This window comes from Neoarius graeffei, chromosome 11, assembly GCF_027579695.1.
Source record: "Neoarius graeffei isolate fNeoGra1 chromosome 11, fNeoGra1.pri, whole genome shotgun sequence".
In the NCBI taxonomy this organism is placed as follows: Eukaryota; Metazoa; Chordata; class Actinopteri; order Siluriformes; family Ariidae; genus Neoarius; species Neoarius graeffei.
In genome coordinates, this window is record NC_083579.1 from 16,488,161 (window position 1) to 16,514,939 (window position 26,779).

The following is a 26,779-nucleotide window of genomic DNA, read 5'->3' on the forward strand; positions in this document are numbered from 1 at the left end:
AAAAAGGCTTTAAATATTTCACTTTACATGTAATGAATATAGAATATATGAAAGTTTACCTTTTTGAATTAAATTATGAAAAAAAGGAACTTTTTCATGGTATTCTAATTTTTTGAGATGCACTAGTATATATTACAATAAAGTAACTGATTGAAAAGGCTGAGAAATGTGAGGGACCGTTGCCACAGTAACTTGCTGTGAGTGTGCATGTGCGATTAAACCAGATCAACACCGTGCATGTTAGGTATTTCATAGCCGCTAAGGATTTATTTTAATTTAAGTTTTCAATAATACAATAAGCAAATCAAAACACTCTTCATTAAAGACAAAATTAAACACACATTAACAGTATACACCATATATATATGTACATTATATGGACAAAAAAAATTTGTGGACACCTGACCATGACACTCGTATTTGTTCCTTCCCTAACCTTTTGAGACAAAGTTGGCAGTAAACAATTGTACGCAATGTCTCTGTATGCTGTAACATTACAGTTTCCCTTCACTGGAACTAACAGGTCCAAACCTGTTCCAGCATGACGATGATGATGATGCTGCTCCTGTCCACAAAGCGAGCTCCATGGTGTGTGAAGGTTGGAATGAAGAATGTGAGTGTCCTGCACCCAGCCCTCACTGAATTCAAGCCCACTGAACAACTTTGGGATGAACTGGAACACCGACTGCAGTGGAAAGCCTTCCTAGAACAGTGGAGCTTTTTATAACAGCAAGGGGGGAAACAAGGTTTTGGAAAGGGATCTTCAACAAGACAGCTGCTGGTGATAGTCATTACATTATATTAATGGCCTTTAGCAGACACTTTTATCCAGAGCGACATACAACATACATAGAGCAGCCTGAGAGCGGTTGCCCTGCTCAATTCCTGATGGTTCAGGGAATTGCCCTGGTGACCTTTTGGTCCCAAAGCTGCTTCTCTAACCTTTAGGCTATGGCTTGAGGCGTCCACATACTTATGCCATATAGTGTAGATCTCTAATGAGCAAGAAAGAGCTAACAGTGGCAAGGAAAATCTTCTTGAGCTCACATCAGGCAGAAAGCGTGAGGGGAACCCCTCCTTGTCGTGGAAACTCTCAAAACTTAAACTCTTCCAAACAAAAATGATTCAAAGAGGTTGAAGAAAAGTTTAGACCTTTATTAAATCAATTAACAAAGGCCGAATTCGGTCTGCTGAGTGAACCGACTCAAAATCACACAGTTCTCATTTCATACAGTTTCAAAATAACACAGTGGATACAAACTGGGTGCGATTTGCTGGGGGGATGGTGGGGATCATCCCCCCCTCTGGTTTTTATCTCTGCTGAAAAAAAAATCCTCGGGGACAACCCCGTCAATAAAACAAACAAACCAAAAAAAAAAAAGTTGACATGACAGGCATGTTGTGAGACAGTTTTCTATGGTCTACATTGCACTCACTTTCAAAATGACCCGAAGTGGCAGCTTTGATGTTCACGAACGTCCCCAGCAAATAGATACATTGTAGATAATCAGAGTGTGAACGTGGATTTAGCACCATGAATCACATCCTTACTGATGAGCGCAAAAGAATGAATGTATCCACACTGACAGCCTTCTTTTCCTCGCTGTCAATGGGCCAGACGTGCGTCCCTTCCCTGCTGAGAAATTCGCAGAAATGTGGATTAAAGAAGGGCGAAACGCGGCGGATAGCGCACCGACGGGAAAGCAGAAAAGGCCACATGAACTGCGCCATCAGAGCAAACTGTTCATTTAGTATTCATGTATTTTAGTGATTTTCGAGTCACTGTCCATTTAATCCGGAGGGAGAGAAACATCACAGCAACGCGACAAGCAATGCGAACTTTGTTGTGTGTTAGTGTTCGTGTATTTAGTCAGAGAGATAGGAAGATGAATTTACTATCTCTGGTTCGTTTTCATTTAGTGTTTGTGGCAGCGGGGGCGTGGTCAAGCATCGGTCTGTGACAGAAGGACGGCAGGACAGAACTGATTTCACACAACTCGCTTTTATTCAGCGTTTCAGCTTCTATCTGCACACACATCAGTCGTCTAGTTGTGGAGAGAGCTCCCTCTGCTCTCTCTCTCTCTCTCTCCTTAAATAGGGCGCGGTCACTGGGAAGACACACAAACACATTAATTAACGACAGGTGTAGTGATTCTGCCACTTACCTTCCCTGACTCCGCCCTCCTGTCACAGACCGATGCTTGACCACGCCCCCGCTGCCACAGTGTTATTCATTTGATATCATCGGATTTTATTGAGCTGTTAGCCTATTGTTACCTTAGTTTTGTGACGTTTCATGATTAAAAAAAAAACATCCCCCCTTCTGGTTTTTTGACAAATTGCACCCTGGATACAAATACTCATTAACATGTCATACCACTTCAACATTTTCTATTGGGCAGCACATCTCACACTGCTCATATTTTGTATCAACCGAGCCAAATTTTCCAGTACGAACGGTCTACTCAGAAAGAATCAAAACATATGATAAGAAGTGAAACGTCATTAGCAACACAGCATTCATAGTATACAATACATGATTCAAAATGACTGGAGCCAAATCAGTATAAGATAAAGATTGATACAGGCTGCAGGTGCAAATGAGCCCAACACTCGATAGGATACAATCGTGGCCTTGGCCAGTCTACCACAACATAGGATTAAAAAAAATAATAATAATGCACATTGCAGCTGTGGAGCTTGTGTTGCAACAATAGGCGATTCAGAGTGAACAATTGCTCAATTCAACATGGCCTTGGCTAGCTCATTACAACATATGATAACGCTGCAGGTACTGGAATTAGAACAATACACTTTTTGAATAGGCCTGTGATTTAGCAGAAAACCTTTCAATAAAAGCAATGTCTTTACTGTATTTTACTTATTTACTGTAATTAGGATTATTCATAAATCATTACTTTTAATCAAATCACCTTCTTTTACTCTTTACTGAAAATCAACATGACTGGCTTTGAATTAAAATGCAATAATTATAAACCACATCATTGCTTATGTGATTACATCAAGGTATGTGTGGTTACATATCATAAACCAAATTATTGCTTGTATGAGGACATCAAAGCATGTGTGCATGGTTACACTCAGGATATAAAATCACCACATCCTCTTCTGCATGGCACCACCATGACTCTTCCAGGGGACAATAGCTGCGTACAATAAAGTTAAACAGTACTGTGACGTTCAGCATAAACACCACAGCTTTTAGTTCTTAGATTTTTGTTCACTGTCGCATCTTTATCTGCATCATTCATTTCGCTATTTCCCCGCCTCAAACCAGTCACGTGATTGTGTGCCGAAGCCAAGCTGACTACGTAATTGGTCATGTGTTTGTGGCAGCAAGAATCAAGTGCCCACACATTGTTCCGGAGTTTTTTTTTTTATAAAATACAAAATTATTTTAAACAGTTCCCTATCAAATATTATTACCGTTAATACATTTACATTTTTAATCATTGGTAATAAAAGTTATTCTTGGACACGTTTCGGAGCTTAGGTATGAATGGTGACGTCACTATAAAACTCAAAATGGCGGATCCCGGAAATAGAAGGTCAGAATACGAGTGGGAATACAAAACGTTGCCTGTGTGCTACAAAGTTATGGCCCCTGTACTCGAAACGACTCGGGGTTTTGCAGCTTAAAATGAAATATGAAAAGCGTGTTCTAGAATATGAATATATATATATGCGCGAATTTTTTTTAGTTTTCGGTCTCTGCAGAGAAAGTTTTTATGGAAGCGAGGAGTTGTTTGGATAAGTTACTGTTGCTAAGCTAATGTGATTAGTAAGTAGCTACAAAACAGCAGTCCTTTTTCATCTAAATCCGTAAATCCTCTTCAGCGGATTTATGCTGCGTTCATGTGCTATGGGAAGATGATATTTTCCAGTTGGGAAGTGGTATTTACCAGTGTGTTGTGTTGCTTTTGTTGTTGTTGACAAATTAAAGATGGTGGACCAGATTCAAGTTAGCAATAGTTAGTTAGCTATGGTTAGCAATAGCGTCTGCTCTGGATAGGTAAAAACAAACCATAACACATTTTTAAAGGAAACGGATTTCTAACGTATTATATTACACTTGTTAATGACGCAACATTGCATAGACACCAAAAACTACCCACTAGTACTAGTAAAAAAAACTTTAGTAGCGTACAGTGCTTAACATTCAAGTGTCTTGTACCGCTCGCCGCCATGTTGAAAAGGTTAAAGTTCATCTCATCTCGGCAACTCGTGTAGCAAAATTTTCTACGAGTTGCCCAGTGGAAAATACCACAAGAGGGGGCGTTCATGTGTGCTTCCCATGTCGGCGTTTGGTATTTACCATAATTCCCATAGCACATGAACGCAGCATTATTTTCCTCAGTGTTCTGCTACATTAATGAGCAAGTGGGAACTGGTAAATTTTCAGCTTCCCAATAGGAAGGACCAGTTTGATAAGCTTTCAATCTCGGAAAATATATTTCCTAGTTGCTGTTCGGTGATATCACACCAACATGGCGGCGCTTATGGTGAAATCAAGCGGCAACCTCCACTCCTGAAAAAAGAATCCAATGTGCTAAAATCTGCAGTTCCTCGAATGGCCACTTGAGGCTGGCTCCAAAAGCGAGTCAATTCCCATAGACCCGCATGTTAAAATGTCCAACTTTACAGCGAAAGCAAACATGTTTACAGCCTGCTAGAAAAACCGGTTTCAGTCTACAGCTAGTTTCTCCCTTCATGACAACTGGGGTGGGTGAATTTTCATAATTCTACAGTTTAAATTCTGTTGAGCCAGACATCTATGCATAATTAAGGGCGGGGCCGATTTGAGTGACAGCTGGGTTTGTGTTATTCTGTTAGCTGGCATTACCTCAGAACTCAAGCTAAATTCACCGCAGGTGATGGATTTCTCTAAATTTATGGAGCCTTGCTTAAGAGCTTTTCCGTGCAAACATAACTTTTACACACGAACGCGGTGGCTACAGTTATCGACAGTCCATAATTGAAACCTTTTCAGATTTACCAATAAAAAACAGTTTTGCAAAGGTGAGTTTCAGTTACAACAGTTATTATTGGTTAATTAATCAACCGGAAGACCCGCCTCGCCCTTTGATCTTGTCGTCTGATGATACAACTTGTTACCTGAGATGGAATTTTTTTAGCACGATCAGCAATTTGAGGAAAACCCGGACGTTATCATCGCAGGTAATCATGGTGGAAAGATCATTGACATGTTTTTACTTATCAAATTCACCGATATTTCATGATATCCTTGTCGGAACCTACTTTGTTTCTAACTCTTTCATTTGACAGCCGCCATTTTGTATTTAAACGCGTTTGAGAAGTCATGTGACGTGTCGAGAATAGTGATCACTTTCACCGGTGTCCACCATTATCGACACCCTGTGGAATTAAGTGACATTTACAACTGTTATGGATCGATCTTTTGTGTAACATTCTTGAAGTAGATGAAGTACTTTAAAAAAATATAAGTGCTGCGATTTATAATTTTTTATTTCCTGGTTTATAACAGAATGGAATGCTTATAGAGTATTTGGACTCCTATTGCAATAGAACTAGACCAGAATTAAATTCCGAGCATATAAAAAAATTACATGCTTGAAATATTCTATTCAGATATATATATATATATATATATATATATATATATATATATATATATATATGTATGTGTGTGTGTGTGTGTGTGTTATTTACCAGCTGGGAGGTCCGTATCGTGAAATACCGTGACCAAGGTCTTGAAAGTACTGACCGAGGCCAGTATTCAAAGCCGAGGTCACGGTATTGCCTCGGTCACAACTGGCCGTACGTGCTCCTACGGCCGGTCTACGTGCAAAAAACGCAAGAAACGCATGGAGGGCGTGCGTGTGACGTGCTGATTTTCGAGCCGTAGACTGGCTGCAGAGGTTCTTTGTCATGTCAAACAAACTCTACGGGTGCTTACGTTTTTTTCAGGTTGCAAGACAAACTTGCGGCCAACGTGTGTCTTTTTCCACAAAAAAAAAAACGCAGCGATTTGGGAAATGCCAAAAATCGCACGGCCAAAAAAATCGTACGTCCGGTTGTGACCTAGGCTTATTTCACCATATGGACCGACCTTAAGCTGGTAAATAATATATTTATTTTTTTCTTTCCCAAATTCTGACAGAAAACGAGAGCACCTGAAAGGGAAAACCGAGCCGAGCCGCCATTTTGAATCCTCATTCACGGCTGTAATGCAAATTGCTTCCTCTTCGGTATACAAGTGCACTTCCATGGCAGGGAAAAAAACTTACAGTAGTAAGGGTGGGCAGGAGATTTTTATGTTGTCAGTGGGAGGTTGGGAGGATTTTGTAAATGTTCCCTAAAATGGGAGATCTCCCGCCCATGGCGGGAGAGTTCCTCTGCGGTATTTCACGATGCGGACCTCCCAGCTGGTAAATAACATGTATATGTTTGCAGTTTGTTGTAAATATCTACCACATATTACAGTATCAGTAGACATTTTATGTTTTTAGACATAAAAATATAAACAGCAGCGAATGATTAACAAAATATGATCTACGAAAATACTTAGTGGAACAAAATTATTTTCTGACATGGGTTAAACATTATCAGTTCATTTGTTTACAAGCATTAGAATTAATTACGTAAGCATTGACATCACTATATTTATATAAAAGATATTTTGTACTAAGTATAAGTCTATGCAAAACAAATTTTAAATAAAAATCGTTTTTTGTTAATACTACCTTTTTTTTTAAATTAAAAAATTTTTTTTTTTTAGGAAAGCCATAGAATAGTTGTGAATTGCAACATAAAATGATCACTTTTATCGACATCCAGATGAAGTAATTGTGGAACGGTGCTGATAGCTGTGGACAGAGGTGTCAGTAATTATGGAACGGTGTCACATGATCTGATATGTAATCGGGAATCAATTAACTTTTTTTCCAGTGGAAGTTTGAGTAATTATTCATGCACAATTTACATACTGAAAGTGTTTTCTACTTTTGCAATGGCCAAAAGAGCGTTAAGGTGTCGATAATCGTAGCCTGTACTGATAATCGTACTACACCTCTAAGTTACATTAATTTGCTTTATTAGATTGTACTTACCTTTCAATATTTTTGATGTAGTTGCTGCTGATGAAGTTTATCAGGGTCTCCTCTTCAGTAAATTAGGCTCAGACTGACAATTTGACTGCCTGAGTAACTAAAAAAAAATTACATTTTGGAGTTTGACATAGAAATAATATTCATTTAGCATGAAGATGCGCGTAGCAACAGTCAGTCAATCGTTCACCAAGAGACACGTTTCTTAACTAAATCACGGGTTTGGTCAGTTGTTTCATATCAAATACATTGTGCTATATGATCATCATAGACTGACCATCTAATAGTAGTATCAACCTCGGGCATCAATATTGTTAGCAAGCTAGTTATTAACCAAGCTAATGCTAGTTGCCTAAGCTATCAGGGGAAAATATCACTAATGTTGCTTTTATTCAGGGCTCGACGTTAAGGACTGCCCGATTGCCCGGGGCAAGTGAAATGTGAATTCAGGCAAGTGGGCTATGTCCCCCACGTGCCTGACCGGGCAAGTTGGATTAAGCATATATGATGAACTAGCACCACAAAAATTAGTCTTTTTGATCTTTTTTTTCCCCCAGTTCCTAAAAGCATCCCTCACTACATATCTGCCATTATGTCTTGGCTGTTTTCTTAGTCTTGGTTTCATTTACTGCTTTGCAAGTTATTTTATATACCCCTGCTGTTGTAGTATGGTACGCGTACTGTTTATAAACCCCTTGCGCATGACATCATGTGATAATTACAGCTGGGGTCAGACACCGTCTTTCATGCAAGCAAGGCTTAATCTGTCTTCAATATGGTTATTTTTTTTGCACTGTTTTTGCTTGTTCAAGCAGAGAAATGGATAAAAGGCATTACTGTCTCCCCGCTATCAAGAAAAATGTTAACAAATAGAAGCAAATGCTTCAAGAACAATGAGGAAATGAGTGGTTAAAGAATACGAAGAGAGGAGCTCAGCCTGAAAACTCCAGAGAAATTCACAACTGTATTTAAAACGTATTTTACAAGGAAGAGTTTGCTTAAGAATCTCGTTTTATTTTTTTCTGCTCGTATTCAAGTTAGCTCCTTCATGAAAGCGTTTGATTTTCTTACAGGTGAAGCCTCTTCCTTATTCAACACAGAAAACCCAGATTGGTTTCAAACAACCCGGGCATAAAAAAAAAAACTCAACAAGGAGCGACATGCGCAATATATCCCTAAAGAACAGAAAAGATTAAGAGTAGAGAGAGCTGGAGCTTTGTTTCTGTTGTCAGAGGAACCCAGTTGTGTGCAAAATGTCTCCATGGAGTCAGAGTGTAGTAATGAACCTACAGTCTGAGAGAGTTCTACACAAACACACTGAACTTTACAACAGCTGCATGCATGTGAAATGGAAATAAATCGACCAAGGCAGGAAAAACGGCGGCACGGTGGTGTAGTGGTTAGCGCTGTCGCCTCACAGCAAGAAGGTCCTGGGTTCGAGCCCCGGGGCCGGCGAGGGCCTTTCTGTGTGGAGTTTGCATGTTCTCCCCGTGTCCGCGTGGGTTTCCTCTGGGTGCTCCGGTTTCCCCCACAGTCCAAAGACATGCAGGTTAGGTTAACTGGTGACTCTAAAATTGACCGTAGGTGTGAATGTGAGTGTGAATGGTTGTCTGTGTCTATGTGTCAGCCCTGTGATGACCTGGCGACTTGTCCAGGGTGTACCCCGCCTTTCGCCCGTAGTCAGCTGGGATAGGCTCCAGCTTGCCTGCGACCCTGTAGAAGGATAAAGCGGCTAGAGGTAATGAGATGAGATGAGAGATGAGAAGGCAGGAAAAACTATTTTGGATAAAATTGTTATTGTCCGTTACACACTGATCAACCTGTGTGACTCAGTTGTCCCTTTTGAATAGAGAATAAATCAAGAGGGAACTGAACATTAACCGTTTACTGAAATTATTTTTACAAGGGTAATTATACAGGGCTTTCCACTAAGGCTCATACTAGCCAGCCATGACAAATAAGTAGCCAGCCGGGGGGGAGTAAACACAAAATAAACTCCTGTGCATGCAGTTCCCAGGATTAAATGTATTTTCCACAGACCATTTATTTATTCACTTTACTCAAATACAAAGTAAAATGGCAGTAAATCATCTTTCTTTTCTTGCGTATTGCATCATGAGGCATTCCTGGCTTGTAAATCTCTTATTTTCGGTGCATGACACATTCACGCAACTGAGCATGCTATGAATTAACAACGACAACGGTCTGCAGTGGCGGCTACACAATTAAACACTCAGCGAACATTTCTCCATTTGTGTATGAAAATACACTCCAACCACTCAGTTTGGTTTCATTTGCAACCAACGGTGTCTTTTGATGCCAGCACGTAATTGAACGAGAGAAGACTGGTTTACCGGAGACAAAATAAGCGTTATCTCTGCTTCTGTTCCCTCCGATGTCGCCTCCGACACACTACTGCCTCCGCTGAGTGCGCGCGCGTGCACACACCGCATGTTGGGGCCGCGGATGAGTTACTCTCCCTTGATCAACGAGGTCGGCGGGGAATTTGTGGTCATTATCGGTACAAACAGCGCGAATCACAACTTAAATGAGTGCAGTTCAGTTTGACATTATTGTCAGTCCGTTAGATAAACATTTAATTTTATTAAAATCGAAAATTAATATTTAGAGCCTGTGGGCTACAAAAATAATAGTCATTAAAGTAGCCGGCTGGACTTAGGGCGTATTCACACCTACGTTGTGCGGTCCGGACCAAACGAACCAAATTTCCCTTAGTCCGGACCTTTTGGGTTGGTCTGAATACAAACCACTGAACTCTGGTCCGGACCAAACAAGCGGACCAAGACCGAGCTGCAAGGCCTGACTCGGTCCGGACCAAAGGAACTCTGGTGCGGACCTTTTGGAGGTGTGAAAGCAGACCGGACCTAATCTGACAGTTTTGCTTTTTTGTACCTCGGGAGCTTCCGTCGTTTGTCGAGCATTATGGGAAACAGAGTCTTGACACTCCACTGCAAAGTGCAAACACTGTTTCGGTTGTCAAGGGAACCTTACAACAGTCGTTCAGTCATTCAGACCAGTGGTAGGCTAGACTACAGAGTACAAAAAATGAGTAGGGGGCAAACGTGGGCCGAGGAAGAAACGCGTACCCTTGTGGATATATGGGCAGATGTCCACATATCTGAGCTTTTGGAGAGAACACACAAAAATGCCGACGTGTTTGCTGTATTCAGTGAGAAAATGAAGAAGGGGTTCACGCGCTCCCCAGAACAATGTCGGCTAAAAGTGAAGAAACTCCGTCAGACCTACATTAAAATCAGGGACATTCTTTCAAAAAGTGGCGGTACTAGCGACGCAAAAAAGAAATTCATCTATTACGATGGATAAGGCGAATATCCCGACACGTACCTCCTCCGTCTTGCGTGAAGAGCCAGAACTGTTACAACATGATGTGCGCTCATCAGCGATATCCTCCGTAGCCGCCTTGCCCTTTGAAGTCGTCGTTGATAAATTACTTGTACAACAGCATAGTAATCGCACAATTGTGAAAACAGTAAAAACTGGAAAAAACATATCGCTTTGATGACATTAAAAAGAATAACAGCACGGAAAGCCTCCATGACTACTTTTGAACTTAACGCTTCGTGCGCGTGTCGTCTCTGACCAATAGCTGAACGACCTCAGGGCGCGTGGCTTTGTTGACAGATTTTGGTCCGCTTACTAAAATGTACAGTGTGAAAGCGAACCTCACCAAAATGAAAAAATAAAAAAAGAACATTTGGTTCGGACCAAAGCAAGTGAACTATCGAACTATCCTGGTCTGAATACACCCTTAATTGTGTAGTCGGCTGTATGGCCGGCAGCCGGCGCTTGTGGAAAGCCCTGTTATAGTTACTGTATGACTACAGCTACAACTGGTATGTGCAGATTCTGTTAGCCTTTATAATTATTGTACCATCCACTATTAGATAAAATTAAAATAAAATCTTACAACATTGAGAGTCTAGAGCAAGATATTATTTTACAAATAACACTTCACATATTGTTTTAACAAAAATAAGCATCACTGTATAAATGATCGCGTGCAAATAGCTGTGTAATTAGATGTCCATGGAGTTGTTGAGACATGGAGGGGCAGGAATAGACCCCTTTCACTGACGTCACCCGAAACCGGAAGTAAACAGACCCTGCGCCATATTGGAAGACCAACAAACTCGTGATTAGGGGGAAATAACGGCAGCGGTATGTGAACCCACGAGAATAAAGTGGAGTGGCAAACGACTTAAACAAATAAATCTGAGCTGTTTTATTTATGATTTATTGGCCCAACAGTAGACTTGAAAGAAACCTGTGTGAGACTTGGCAAAAAACTGTGGATATAATGGATAAGTCTGTGCATGATCTGCGGACACTTTGAGGTAAGCAAACGCAAGAAATTCAGATTTAAAACATGCTAAATTGGCCCCAAGTTGATAACTGTATGAGGAGCAAGCCTCCCAGACTTCTACAATTTAATAATAATAATAATTTAGGATGGTTTGGGGCTTGCTCGCTGCTGCCAGGTTGGTTGTTGAGTAGCCTGACTGTTTTTTTTTTTTTTCTTCTTGCGTATGGTATCATTGTTGACGCGAGGTTGTTTTTTGAACATGCCAATGTGGACACGATTTCCCCTGATGAGTTATGACTTCAGACGCGATGCATGTGTGGAGGTGTGGAGTCCGCGTGATATGTGCATAAGATAGGCTTCTCATGTGTTTGGAGATCCGCGCTCCGAGACAAGCGCAAGCGCCCCAAGGGAAAAAAAGGGACCCCCCCCCTAAAATATCGGCATAGTTCGAACACTGAGTGTAGGCACTGGGTGTAAACAACAAATAGTTTACAATGTCTGGGTAGCAAACAGATGGCAGAATTGGTGTCAGGTCCTCCTTATGTTTCCATTCTCCCTTGCCGCGAGTCTTATCATATGGGTCAAACCCATCAATCACAGCGAGTTTCTGCACATACCGTGCCCTTTCTGCAGCTGGTAATGTACTCACATAACCCGAATTATCAGCCATCGTGTCACTTTACTCTCGCTCGTACTTTGTTTTATATTGTGAGTGCATGTACTTGGTCTTCCAATATGGCGCCTAACAAAATCTCGCGGCGCGGTGACGTCATGTGAAACCCCTATACCATCTAGCCCATAGTTCAGGTCGGAGTCCTTTGAGAGTAAATGCTTTGGCTTTTGCAGCACTCTGTCCCCAAAAGCTGATGTCAGGAAAAAGTCTTTACACGAAGGAGGTTTTCTTGCTTTTATAGTGTTTTTTTTTTTTTTAAACTGTTCTTCCTTGTTGGGACTCTTCGGGGGGGGGATGGTGTATTCCAACAAGTAGCTAATGCTAGGCCACAAATCTGCACCGTCACTCCAGTCATTCAGAGGAATTTTGTATGAATCATAACCGCTAATAAACTCTAATTTCCATGTAAATCTATCCATTACTTCTTTCTGACCTAAGATTATCCAAGTAATCTGGTAGTAAAGCTTTTTTTAACTGTAGTTTTTCTTCAGACAACAGCAACAGACTCCGGACATCTCCGCTTGGTTTCAGTGTGTGAGCAAAGTTCGCTTGTCCCCCAGGCAGAGGATAGTGAGGTAAAAGTGATCTTTATTTTTTGTTGCAATTCACAACTATTCTGTGGCTTTCCTAAAAAAAAAAGTAGTACACACAAAATAGTGGGCAAGTGATAATATTGGGGAGCAAGTGGAAATTAACCGGGGCAAGTGGGTTTAAAAGTTAATGTTGAGCCCTGTTATTATCAATTATTAAGATTGAAAAGATGACACTCCTTGATCAAATGTTATTGGACGGTTACACACCTGGTGACTGATTTAAATGATTTTTTTTTGTAAACCGGCTGTTGTGGTGATGGTCTGTATCTTATGGAGCAGATTCATTTAGTTTAGCCAGTAGCTTGTTGGCTAGCTTGTTAGCTTCGAGGTTAGTAGGTGCACTCCAGCCATACTATTCCAGTGGCCAGGCTTCACTATCCCACCCCTTTCTCCCTTTCTTTATGGACTAGCTGGGAGTTAGGCGGAGTCAGGCACTGACAAATTGGCGATGCCTGTAGCCTCCTTATTTGACCTTCAAACCTGCTCTTCAGAAATCCTATGAGTGACATCACAGAGGCTTTGTCCATCTATTTTTACAGTCTATGGGTGAAATGTAAGATCAAGAAATAATAGCGATTCAAGGTTTATTTATTTATTTTTAGCGGTTTTTGGCGTTTGTTTAAATATAAAATTGCTACGTAACTGGGTGATACTTTGATAATTGAAATGTTAATTCACTTTCTGTAATTTTTTTTTTAAAAATCAAACTGCTGTAATTTACAGCACTATTAACAGTTATCACATTCACTTAAAAATAAAGAGTTGTTTATTGCTTAATTTAATTCTCAGGGATGAGAATTTTCTGCCGATTGGCGGATTTCCGAATTTTTCAGACCAAAATGATCGTTTTTGAGATCGCTGTAAATCCGTTGAGAAATTTTCGGGGGGTATGGTTAACGATCTGTGGTCACCTTAAAACGTCTTGATTCTTGGTGGGCTCCGGGTTAACACACTCGAGTCTTTCGACATGTCGTAATTAACATTCACTTTTGCGACAATGTTCGACTTATTTGCAGTAGAATTTTCGGGAAATCACATCGCGTGCAGTGTATAAACACAAGTACGCATGCTCTCCACGCGTGGCTTGCGATCGCCGTTCACCGACCGGACACACTGTTTGACGATACGCATTTGTGACATCGGAAAGACCCGTGTATTCAGGCGGGATGTTTTAGCATATCGACAATGGCAAAAGTCCTAGATAAGAAAGAAGAGGATCGAGCGAGGGAGATTGATAAAGGTGCAGGAATAATCGAACTGTTTTCGATGGGCTTGGTTAGAAAGAACACTGACTGTCGAGATTGACAAGCAGACTGTCACAACGAAGCTCGGTGATCACATATGGAAAATAGACGTCCCAGGAAGAGTACTTTGCTCATTGTGTTCCGACATGATAAACTATGCTAGTAGAGGGGCAAGGACTATCAAACTTCACATATACACCAAAAAACACAAAGGTAGGTTGAAAATTATTTTGCCTGTTCAATGATTCATTATATTTATAATGTATATCGCACGAATCAATGCCATGGTGCATATCTAATGTAGCATGTTGGGGAGAATCATATCTATATATCTATATATTTTTTTTAAAGATATTTTTTTGGGCTTTTTTCACCTTTTATTGGTTAGGGCAGTGTAGAGACAGGAAATGAGTGGGAGAGAGACGGGGAGGGCAGGGCTCGAAATTAACTTTTTTTCTTTGTGTCCCCCAGTGGTCCCGAATTCTGTGTTGTATTGTCCCAAATGGAAGCAATAGTGTCCCCATTTTTTTCCTCTCTGAAATAACCAGTGGTTAATATTATCATATGAAGTTACTATTATATTTGTAACTATACGATTTTGAATCCTTTATATCATTTTTACAATAAGTCACAAAACACAAGTGACACATGTCCAATACATCATCTACTTCAAAATTAGTTATTGCATTTTCAGTTTATTAAACTTTGGCGATCTCACTGTATGAATAGATACCTGTTTATTTAAAAGGGGCCAACTAGCTCATTCAGAAAATGTTTCAACTCGCTACATCTGCAGTACACTTTAGCTGAAAATAAGACCCCTTTTATGTTCGTTTCATCTACTTATACCTTGAATATCTGTTGGCATATATAAGGCCAACTTATCATTTTCACCATTACTGTTATCCATTTTTATGTAATATACCTGTTGCCCCATTCAGAGATGTTTTGAAAGCCATCAGCCATACCATCAATGGATGAAATGCACACCCATGTTGCAAGCAGTACAATAGAAGGTTTGACCCAAAAAATGAAATATTTTAATCCAGTCTACAGTGTAAAATAAAGGAAAAACGCCATCCAATCATATCGAGGTACCACCTCAAAATGATTGGATACTGACACGTCAATCAGACTGAAGCCCGCGACCAGCCCGTCCCTTGTGTGTGTGTGTGTGTGTGTGTGTGTGTGAGAGCGAGCAGAGTGTCACACAGAGCGCAGGATTCTCTCAGTGTGCTCCCTCCAAACAACGGGGATTTACACGAAAACGGAAGGAGATATTCACAAAATTCTTTCACAGTGAGTGCCACAAGGATCTCCTGAACACACGGATGTAATTTTTTTTTTCTGTAGTGTAAAAAATGAGGTCACTAGAGCGAGTTAAAAACGAGTGACTTTTCTGCCACGTTTATAATGGGAGTCTATGAGGCTGCGCGGCTGTGCTCTCGTTACTTTCAGGCTTCTCATTCAAAAACTGTAAATCCTATCGCTCAGGTAGACACATTGTGTGAATCAGGACAAGTGTGGCTACTACTTTTGAGAAAATTGTGTGTGGAGTTGGGGCTGAAAACACAGTTTAAATGAGAAAGTTTGAGCTATTTTTCCAAGCTCTCTACACTCTAACTTAACGAGCTCCACTGGTGTGTAACGCAATAGACACCCATTATAAAGCCGGAATTTCTCAGGCTTTATAAGGGGGAGGAGGGGTGGAGACGCGGGGGGTGGGAGTGTTTCTTTTCAAAATGTGGCTTGCGGGAACCGTTATTCCAAAATCTCGTACTGCACCTTTAATGTAGAACTTTTTTTCTAGATCTATTTTTTTTCCATTGTCCCAGGATTGTCCCAGATATGATAATTTTGTGTCCCGATGACATTTTTTATGGTCCCCGGGACGTCGGGACACCGTTAGTTTCGAGCGCTGGGGGAGGGATCGGGAAGTGACTTCAGGTCGGAATCGAACCCGGGTCCCCGGATTTATGGTATGGCGCCTTATCCACCTGAGCCACGATGCCCCATATCTATATTTCTGATAAAAATTTTAGGTATGATACCATGTATAACTCGTTGCTCATTTCATAGGGGGACAGGGGGGAAATTACTGGCATGTGCCGCACGGGAGCGTCTGCCCAAATTTTTTAGGCCGAGATGAACTTGGTTTTTGATTTTAAAAATATTTCCAATATGTAATGCCAATTGTACATGCCTGTTCTTTAATTCAAAATCACCATCTGATCTTCACATTGACCATATGGTATACAAGTATGTATTACATTACACAACATCCTGTCCAGATAAATCCTAGTTAGTACACACAACAGTTGAAAGGGAAGTGATAAGTGGTGTTGAATGTTGCCTGCTTAATATGCAAGACCTCCTGCTACCATGATAACATCAGAAGAAAGCTTAAGAGAATTATATGATAGAACTTTTTTCTGGTTTGCACTTCATTTTAAAGGATTAGAGTATTCAAAGACATGAATAGCAAAAATGCAGAAATATAATAAAGAATATAATATAATAAAGAACTTGTTTATATTAAAAGGTGCATTGATTTTTTTTTTTTAAATCATCAAATGTGAATTGATTAATATGGTACAAGAGACTTGTTTTTAATCATTTTCACCTGGTAGTCCACCAAGAAGGGGAATTTATTTCCAAATAAATTGCACCTTTTTGCTGATAAAATTAATGGTTTTGGGGTAAAAAAAAAAAAAAAGCCAAAAATCATTAGCTCCCGCCCCCTGGGCCCCCACCGGGGCTTTGCCTCTGGGCCCCGTTGGGTGCCTGCGGCCCCCAAACCCCCGGCTTTTTTCAGACTTTTTAAATATTTTTCATTCTCATCCCTGAATTCTGTTGATTTTGTAGACAGTTTACAGTGTGTATTCATTTAAGAGTTCCCAGTTGGCATGAATGCAGTATTATATGAAACAGGGTGTTATTTCACAGCCTCTCCAACAGATGGCAAAATTCTCTGTGCAGAATCAAAGCCTCTAACTGTAAAGATTTTGTTTGTATTTCAACAGCATCACACCATGAATTCGTTGGTGGATTATGATTGTGACAGTGAGGACAATTTGGAGCCAGAGGAGACTCTTCCCGAAAACACTGTCCGTTCAGCTAAGTCTGAAGAAACATTTCAAAACTGTCCATTACATATAAAGAGGCCTGATTCAGATCTCCATCATCATAAGTCAAACTCAGAAGGGTATAAAACCCTGTCAGATTCAAAATGGCCTGAGTCAGTCAGTCCTGTAGTACAAACGTCTGTGTGTTCAAAAAGAACCCAGGCCACTCCAGCTGGACTGAGACCGTATGTTTCAAAGAGACAGAGGATGAACACGCAGCCCGAATCAACAGCATTGGAGCACACACAAAATTCACCTGACCTGCAGCTGACAAACCTGCGCCTTCTCTCAGATGTGTCTGAGAGAGTGCAGCCATTCCTCAGCAGGAAAGTGGTGAGAGGTGAGCTGCCTAAACGTGTTCTTCATCAGCTTCATGCTCATCACGGTCCAGTAATCACAGTGCAGTGGTGCCCAGTGCCGCATCTTAGCCACCTGCTGCTTTCAGCCTCCATGGACAAGACCTTTAAGGTGAGTGTGTGACCTTGCACCAGTGAGGCTTGGGTTCCAGGCTTCTGTGAACCTTTGTTAAAAATCATTTTTAAGATTAGCAACAAATTATTTCTGTTTACACTTTGATTTTTACAGTTGTGGATATCTTTCTCTCTCTGGCTTCTGCATAAAGGCCCACAAGATATTTTATTTATTTATTTTAAATTTTTCTGGTGGAAGTTCAACAGACACTATGAAAATAGATTATGGTCTGCCTCCATCATGTCCCTCTGAGGTTTTAAGTAACAATCAATATTTAGTTTTGGTTAATACTCAAGTCTTGATTCTGGTATCGTGTTGAGAATGTTGAAGTTGTATCCATGCATCCCTTCTTTAAAAAAAAAAGTCTATTGCTGCTGTAATGTGTAATGCCTAATTGATGTATGACTTTTTTTTCTACTGTGTTGATGCAAATGTGTGTCTTGCAAGGAAGGTAGGATTTTTCAATGCAAAATGCAAGCAGGTTCCTTCGCTATGACCCAGTTTCAACATTCTGCAACAATCCATCACTGTCAGGATATGAGGACTTTCGCAAATCCAAACATGTAGTGTGGGTGTGCTGGGAATGTTTAGCAGAGCCCCCTGTCAGGGAGCTCTTTCACTTGCACCTCCAGAGGAGCTTCTCCTGCATTCCAAGAGAGGCTGGGGACATTGAGTCTGAGTAGGCTATGTTCTGTGCCTTCATTGCTGATGCAGCTGTGTGGAGCTGTGGTTGCAAGGTTGTTGGTGCCAGTTGTGGCAGCAACCCCTGAACCTGGTGGTGGACACCAGTGGTTAAGGGAGTCATCAAGCTGAAGAAGGAGGCCTTCCAAGTTTGGCTTGTGGAACTCCTGAAGCAGCTGACGGGTACCGATGGGCTAAGCAGAGTGAGACTGGAGCAATTGTGGAAGCAAAAACTCTGGAATGAGAGGAGTTTGGTGAGGCCAGGGAAAACGACTTTCAGTCAACCTCAAAGAGATTCTGGCAAACCGTCAGGTGACCTCAGGAGAGGAAAGCGCGGGGGGACGGAGATGACATGACTCTCCCATAACAAGAGCTGAGGCCGTTGAGGTAGTTAAACTCCTCAGCAGCAGGGCTCTGGGAGTGGAAGAGATTCGTCCTGAGTTCCTGAAGGCTTTGGATGTTGTTGGGCTGTCTTGGTTGACCTGCCTCTTCAACATTTGTGTGCAGTTTAAGGACTGGGCTGGAAGACTGTGGTGGTGGTTTCCATCTTTAAGAAGGGGAACAGGAAGGTGTGTTCTTTTTTTTTTAAAGTTTTTTTTGGGGGCTTTTTTCACCTTTATTGGATAGGACAGTGTAGAGACAGGAAATGACAGGGAGGGATCGGGAAATGACCTTGGGCTGGAATCGAACCCGGGTCCCCAGATTTATGGTATGGCGCCTTATCCACCTGAGCCACAACGCCCCCAGGAAGGTGTGTTCAGCTCTTTACTTTCTCAAGGATACTGGAGGGTTCATGGGCGTTTGCCTAAACAGTCCACATGTGTTTTGTGGATTTGGAAAAGGCATATGACCAATGTGCCTTGTGGGAGGTGTTCTTGGAGTATGGGGTACCAGGCTTGTTGATACAGGGCATTAGGTCCCTGTATGAACGGCGCGAGAGCTTGGTTTGCATTGCCAACAGTGTCAGACTTGTTCTTGATAGGTGTTGGACAACACCAGGGCTGCCATTTGTCACCGATTCTATTCATAATTTTTTAATCAATAGGATTTCTAGGTGCAGTCAAGGGGTGGAAGGTGTCTAGTTTGGGGGCATCAGGATTGTGATGTTGCTTTTTGCAGATGATGTGGTCTTTTTGGTTTCATCAAGCTGTGACCTCCAGCATGCCCTGGAACGGTATGCAGCTGAATGTAAAGTGGCTGGAATGAGAATCAGCATCTCCAAATCAGAAGCCATGGTCCTCAGCCAGAAAAGTGTGGTGTGCCCTCTCTAGTTTGGGGTAGGTTGCTGTCTGGAATGGAAGATTGACTGACTGGCAGATTGGTGCAGCATCAACAATCATGCAGATGCTCTGCCGATCTGTCGTGGTGAAGAGCGAGCTGAGCCAAAAGGTGAAGCTACCAATTTAACGGTTAATCTACATTCCTACCCTCACCTATGGCCATGAGTTCTGGGTAATGACCAAAAGAATGAAATCGTGGATACAAGCAGCAGAAATGAGCTTCCTCCACAGGATGTCTTCCTAGGCAGGATGCCTTGGAGAGAGGGCGAAGAGCTCAGACATTTGGGAGTAGCTCAAAGTACAGCCGCTGCTCCTTCATGCTGAAAGGAGCCAGCTGGGGTGGTTCAGGCATCTGTCTAGGATCTCTCACAGTAACTTCCCAGGGGAGGTATTTTGGGCATGTAAAACCGGGAGGAGACCCTGGGGCAGACCTAGGACACACTGGAGGGATAATATTTCTCAGCTGTCCTAGGAATGCCTTGGCATCCCCTCAGAGGAGCTAGAGGAGGTGGCTGGGGAGGGGGAGGTTTGCACATCACTTCTGAGATTGCTGCCTGTGACTCAGATCAGATAAGTGGTAGAAGATGGATGGATGAAATTAATTAATTATTAATTGATTAAATGTAGTGGTTAGCGCTGTCGCTTCACAGCAAGAAGGTCCTGGGTTCGAGCCCCGGGGCCAGCGAGGGCCTTTCTGTGTGGAGTTTGCATGTTCTCCCCGTGTCCGCGTGGGTTTCCTCCGGGTGCTCCGGTTTCCCCCACAGTCCAAAGACATGCAGGTTAGGTTAACTGGTGACTCTAAAATTGACCGTAGGTGTGAATGTGAGTGTGAATGGTTGTCTGTGTCAGCCCTGTGATGACCTGGCGACTTGTCCAGGGTGTACCCTGCCTTTCGCCCGTAGTCAGCTGGGATAGGCTCCAGCTTGCCTGCGACCCTGTAGAAGGATAAAGCGGCTAGAGATAATGAGATGAGATGATTAAATGTGATTACAAGCAAAACATCTGTGGTTAGCCTCAAACCCCATAAAACATGAACAGCATCGGCATGTTAAAGAATGCAACTTGTCTTGCTGATCATGTCATGTATGGTGCCACATGGAGAGGAACCAGACTGATTTCCTCAGTAGATAGATAGCTACTAATACATTTAGATAAGATAAAACTTTATTGATCCCTTTGGGAGGGTTCCCTCAGGGAAATTAAGAGCCATAAATGGCCCGATGCCATTAATTTATGGCATTGTACCATCAGAACAACCTGTTTATTTATAAATGAAGCCCTGGGAGAGTGAGCGTTGCTTGTGGCATGTTACTCGTGCTTTTCAGGAAGGATAGGGTGGGTGAGTGATATAGGCTCACATGACTGTGCATCTACCATCTCACATGCACTGGATCCTTTCTGTGATCTAGCAGCTGTACTGCCACGTGACCCTTTTGCGTAATTACAACTATAAATATTCAGTGAGGCAGCTTTTTTCAGGTTATGCAGGAGCATTAGTATTACTCCCACAGTGCACATGTTTCAGACAGCTGGCTGAGGATGAGCAGAGCAGATGGTGTGATTTATGTGTGGTGCAGGTTCATTTGCAGTCAGTGCAACTCCTCCAGTTTCTTCTCTACTAATTTCATCTTTGAACCATCTTGAATAGTTGTGTAGTCTGATTTAATCCGAAACTAATGATCCCATGTTTCCCACTAATGAATTAAACACTGTGCATACAATACAGACTATATATGACATTTGAAGCAGCTTTTTATTTTATTTAATGTTCTATATTTGCCACTGAAGGTCCTTGCTCTTCCAATGCAATTTAATAGTTTAGAATTAATTTATGGATGAAGATGTTTTGCATTTCCTTTAATGAGGTGCTCTATCATTAGAAACAGGAATTGCAGCGTTATGATTGCCATGGTTACAGAGGTTCCTTCATCATTGATGACAAAGATACCAATTAACTTTCAACTGCTTCAAACACTTTTTTAGCATGCTGATGAAAGAGTGTGTAATTTTCCAGAGACTTCCTTCAGAGACCATGGATCGTTAGAAACGAGAGGACAGATCATTTGGTTGTGCTCTTAAGGTTTGTCTTGGTTCAACTGCAAAACATTTTCAGAGACCCCATATGAATATGATTCTGGAGTCTGCAGTTTTTAAAACAATACTTTATATTTGCCACTGAAGGGCAGTGTTCCTCCAATGCACACTCATGGCTTGGTTTGAGCCACATCTACAACCCCGATTCCAAAAAAGTTGGGACAAAGTACAAATTGTAAATAAAAATGGAATGCAATGATGTGGAAGTTTCAAAATTCCATATTTTATTCAGAATAGAACATAGATGACATATCAAATGTTTAAACTGAGAAAATGTGTCATTTAAAGGGAAAAATTAGGTGATTTTTAAATTTCATGACAACAACACATCTCAAAAAAGTTGGGACAAGGCCATGTTTACCACTGTGAGACATCCCCTTTTCTCTTTACAACAGTCTGTAAACGTCTGGGGACTGAGGAGACAAGTTGCTCAAGTTTAGGGATAGGAATGTTAACCCATTCTTGTCTAATGTAGGATTCTAGTTGCTCAACTGTCTTAGGTCTTTTTTGTCGTATCTTCCGTTTTATGATGCGCCAAATGTTTTCTATGGGTGAAAGATCTGGACTGCAGGCTGGCCAGTTCAGTACCCGGACCCTTCTTCTATGCAGCCATGATGCTGTAATTGATGCAGTATGTGGTTTGGCATTGTCATGTTGGAAAATGCAAGGTCTTCCCTGAAAGAGACGTCGTCTGGATGGGAGCATATGTTGCTCTAGAACCTGAATATACCTTTCAGCATTGATGGTGTCTTTCCAGATGTGTAAGCTGCCCATGCCACACGCACTAATGCAACCCCATACCATCAGAGATGCAGGCTTCTGAACTGAGCACTGATAACAACTTGGGTTGTCCTTCTCCTCTTTAGTCCGAATGACACGGCGTCCCTGATTTCCATAAAGAACTTCAAATTTTGATTCGTCTGACCACAGAACAGTTTTCCACTTTGCCACAGTCTATTTTAAATGAGCCTTGGCCCAGAGAAGACGTCTGCGCTTCTGGATCGTGTTTAGATACGGCTTCTTCTTTGAACTATAGAGTTTTAGCTGGCAACGGCGGATGGCACAATGAATTGTGTTCACAGATAATGTTCTCTGGAAATATTCCTGAGCCCATTTTGTGATTTCCAATACAGAAGCATGACTGTATGTGATGCAGTGCCGTCTAAGGGCCCGAAGATCACGGGCACCCGGTATGGTTTTCCGGCCTTGACCCTTACACACAGAGATTCTTCCAGATTCTCTGAATCTTTTGATGATGATATGCACTGTAGATGATATGTTCAAACTCTTTGCAATTTTACACTGTTGAACTCCTTTCTGATATTGCTCCACTATTTGTCGGTGCAGAATTAGGGGGATTGGTGATCCTCTTCCCATCTTTACTTCTGAGAGCCGCTGCCACTCCAAGATGCTCTTTTTATACCCAGTCATGTTAATGACCTATTGTCAATTGACCTAATGAGTTGCAGTTTGGTCCTCCAGCTGTTCCTTTTTTGTACCTTTAACTTTTCCAGCCTCTTATTGCCCCTGTCCCAACTTTTTTGAGATGTGTTGCTGTCATGAAATTTCAAATGAGCCAATATTTGGCATGAAATTTCAAAATGTCTCACTTTCGACATTTGATATGTTGTCTATGTTCTATTGTGAATACAATATCAGTTTTTGAGATTTGTAAATTACTGCATTCCGTTTTTATTTACAATTTATACTTTGTCCCAACTTTTTTGGAATCGGGGTTGTAGTTTAGGGTGAGGAAGATGAAGTTGTTGAAGTAGTGTTATGCCCACCACTTTCATAAAGAACAGTACACAGGTTTCTGAGACACAGAAATATTTTTTCTGACTGAAGTCATTCCCTAATTGTAGAAAAACTAGCTGGTTTAAATTCCTCTAACTTTGAGTCTTAGCCACAGATTATATATTGACATCCGAGTGCTTATTGTGTAAGCGTTTTTTTTTTTTTTTTAATTTGTCTCAGATTCCACAGAGGTCTCATTTGTTCCTTTCGTTCTTCATACGAGGCTTGCTGCACACTCTGACGCTACTTCTGTGCTGTGCAGTGTTCAATAATGAAATTCAGGGGAAGAAATGGATCAGTCTCTTTGGGAGCTTCAGAGCTGCATTCTGCCTGCTCAATGAGTGTGCATCATTCGATTGGCCTCTACAGCAGACAATACGGCCCCTTGGGCACGCACCCTGCAGAGGACTGGCAGGAAGAAATTAGTCCAAACTTCACTAGCTGTTGGCTCTTGAGAGTTAGTTATTTGGCTTTGTTGGACTGAAGATAAACACACTGGAAAGCCTCCTGTTTACTTCATGCTTTTAATTAGATTTTGAAAGAAATAATAATCTCTTTCATGTATTTCACATTAGACTTCTCAAATACAGAAAAATTGCATCAGTAATTGGGCAGCTATGGCATAACATGTGGGCAGTTCTTTATCTTTTCAAGATTCCTGTAACATTTTTTTCTGTAGTTCAGATTAAGTCCAAAATGTCAGACATACTTATGAAGTTATTTGGAACTGGAAATCAGACTATTATAAACGCGATTTCCCCCCCCCCCAAAAAAAAATAAATTAACCGACATGATCTCAATGCCGCTTTATAATAAATGTATGGCTACAAAGTTTTCACCATATAGCATGTGCTCTTTGTGTGGCAGGTTAGAGAGCTGATCTCCAGTCTCACTTCTTTACCCATTATGGTACTGAATGGTTTCGGTCCAAAGAGTAACTGTTCCACTGACCTGAATTTGATCAAAGGGTTTGCAATTATTTGAATATTATTACACCCTCCCAGGCTACCAGCCAGGGAGGATGAAGGCTAGCATGTTTTCTGATATATATGAACCCCGTTTTTCTGAACAGCTGCTCATGCTACATTCCAGAGCAGCTGAACACTGAGGGAAAACAACTCGCTACCCTCTTCTGCATACATGAGCTGAAATTTGGTTAGTGTTGGTCTCTTGAAAGGGGACGGAGTAAAAATCCAGGAGTCCAGGATTTTCACTAATAACAGTAAATGTTCTTAAATAAATAAATTGTAATAATGGTTACATTCCATATCCTTAGAATAGTCCGTCAAGAGAATGGGGAGGAATGGCAACTGTTAACACGTTTATTACATGTTCATTGCAGTTGCATAAATTGATTATCCAGCTGCTGCTGCTCTACTACTTCTGTTTTTTTCTGAGTAAGAACAATGGATGAGAATTCTGTCTCTGAGAGAGCAAAATGATGTCTGGTGTACAGTGAGATGTTTCAGTGCAACCTGTTAACAGGATGAAAACATACAGTAACTGCACTACTCTTGTTGAAATTTCTTTGTGTGAAATAATGGGTGAGATTTGTATCAAATTTGTTGATGCAAATTTAGCTTTTGAGTACACAAAGAATATATATGGGCAATATGAAGAAGGAGGCATGTGAATCAACACCTGAAAGGGCAGATCATGTGTTTTTTATTTATTTATTTATTTATTTATTTAAGGCATGCCATGACTGTTGGACTGTTTTTAGGGCTGTTGTAGTACAGCCACCGGCCGGATTTGATAAAAACCCAAGAGAAAACGTCCCACAGCACAGCAGCTCACTCTGTTCAATTGTCTCTGTGACCCAGCAGTTAGCATGCATTCAGTATCAGTCAAGTCTGTCTGTGTGTGGAGCAGGATTTGTATTGAAGCTGTGCAGGGCAGGAAGGTACATTTAAATATTTGATCTGAGTCAACTAATTGGTCCAGAAGGGATGTAATAGTTTTATAAATGTCCTGGACATAGGACAAATGTTTCACAGCCATAGCTCTGCAACATACAGTTCTTTCTAAATGTATTGGAATGACAAGGCCATTTCTTTATTTCTCAAAAGCCAAGACCTCATTATTAACGACTGTATAATGTCTCTGTGGTTGAAGGTTTGGGATGGTGCAGGCAGTGGGCGGTGCCTTCAGACTTACTCCACCCATTGCGGGGCTGTACGAGATGCATGTTGGCTGCCATGTGGACGACGCCTCCTTTCTGGATCCTTTGACAACATGACCGCTGTGACAGATTTGGAGACGAGTAAGTAATTTGAACCTTCGGTCTCATTGCTGTCAGAGCTACTGCGCTGACATTTTGACATTTTCTACCATCACTGAAAATTACCTGTAAAAATTCACTCTTGAATGTTGTACAGAGGGGGTGGCACAGTGGTTAGCACTGTTCCTTCACAGCAAGAAAGGTTCTGGGTTTAAGCCCAGTGGCCAATGGGGGCGTTTCTCTGTGGAGTTTGCATGTTCTCCCCGTGTCTGCGTGGTTTTCCCCCGCAGTCCAAAGACAGGCAGGTTAGGTTAATTGGTGGCTCTAAATTGACCGTAGGTATGAATGGGAGTGTGATTGGTTGTTTGTGTCTATGTATCAGTAATCGTTTAAGTGTCTTAATAGAAAAAGACACAGGGCCCCTGATAATAGGCTATCCTGCATTACGCAGTACTCGCCACTGAGCAAGCGTTTTGAAGAGATAGTGAGGAGACATTGGCCCATCCTTAGCTCAGACCCTACCCTCAGCGATGCCTCGTTTAGACAGCCCCCACGTTTTGTATACAAGCGTTCATTCAATATACGCAACCTTGTCGTTAAGGCTGACCGACCACCAGACCGCGCACGGAGATTTCCTCCCCTTCCTGATGGCAACTATAGGTGCGGAAATTGCGCGCAATGTCATTTTACGCGCAAATGTAATTCTTTCAATCACCCGCACACTGGGAAGCCTTTTAAAATAAAAGGCATTATTTTGTGTAATACACGAAATGTAATTTATATGATTAAATGTCCCTGCGAATTAGCCTATATAGGAAAAACAACAAGGTGTCTAAAAACGCGCATCGCAGAGCATAGAAGCAACATACGGTTGAATGATGAGAAGAACCCTGTAGCTGTCCATTTTAACACGTTTAAGCACAACCTCGCAACCCTTCAATATATTGGCATTGAACATGTTGCTACACCTAGACGTGGGGGTGATGTTGATAATCTCCTTTTAAGACGCGAGGCTTTTTATATATATATACCTTGAACACCATTGCACCTGACCTAAGGGAATGAATATGTATTTTGATTTAAAACCTTTTTTGTAATTGATTTTCACGTGATATGTATTTTATATGTTGGTGTACTATATTCACA

At 41.4% G+C, this 26,779-nt stretch overlaps 1 protein-coding gene and 1 long non-coding RNA gene across 8 annotated transcripts in view; one reads left to right on the forward strand and one right to left on the reverse strand.

Moving 5' to 3' along the window:
* Positions 1-240: 240 nt before the first annotated feature.
* LOC132894147 (uncharacterized) lies at positions 241-4,356 on the reverse strand. 2 transcript variants are annotated; one of them, XR_009655621.1, is made up of 2 exons: positions 4,169-4,356; positions 241-2,108 (listed from the first exon to the last, which is right to left on the reverse strand). It is a non-coding gene; the product is annotated as an uncharacterized LOC132894147 (long non-coding RNA). The 2 variants fall into 2 exon arrangements; XR_009655622.1 differs by having other exon boundaries at positions 3,924-4,356.
* The window catches only part of wdr25 (WD repeat domain 25), a 44,617-nt gene continuing 21,374 nt past the window's right edge, over positions 3,537-26,779 (forward strand). The window contains exons 1-4 of one of the 6 annotated variants that reach the window (XM_060933523.1): positions 3,537-4,743; positions 12,619-12,702; positions 16,988-17,557; positions 25,528-25,675. In XM_060933523.1, the coding sequence (XP_060789506.1) occupies positions 4,642-4,743; positions 12,619-12,702; positions 16,988-17,557; positions 25,528-25,675 (904 nt within the window). In that variant the 5' untranslated portion in view covers positions 3,537-4,641. Of the gene's footprint in view, positions 4,744-4,934; positions 5,200-12,618; positions 12,703-13,484; positions 14,178-16,987; positions 17,558-25,527; positions 25,676-26,779 lie in introns of those variants that run through there. The other 5 variants (XM_060933528.1, XM_060933526.1, XM_060933524.1 and 2 more) reach the window with 5 other exon arrangements.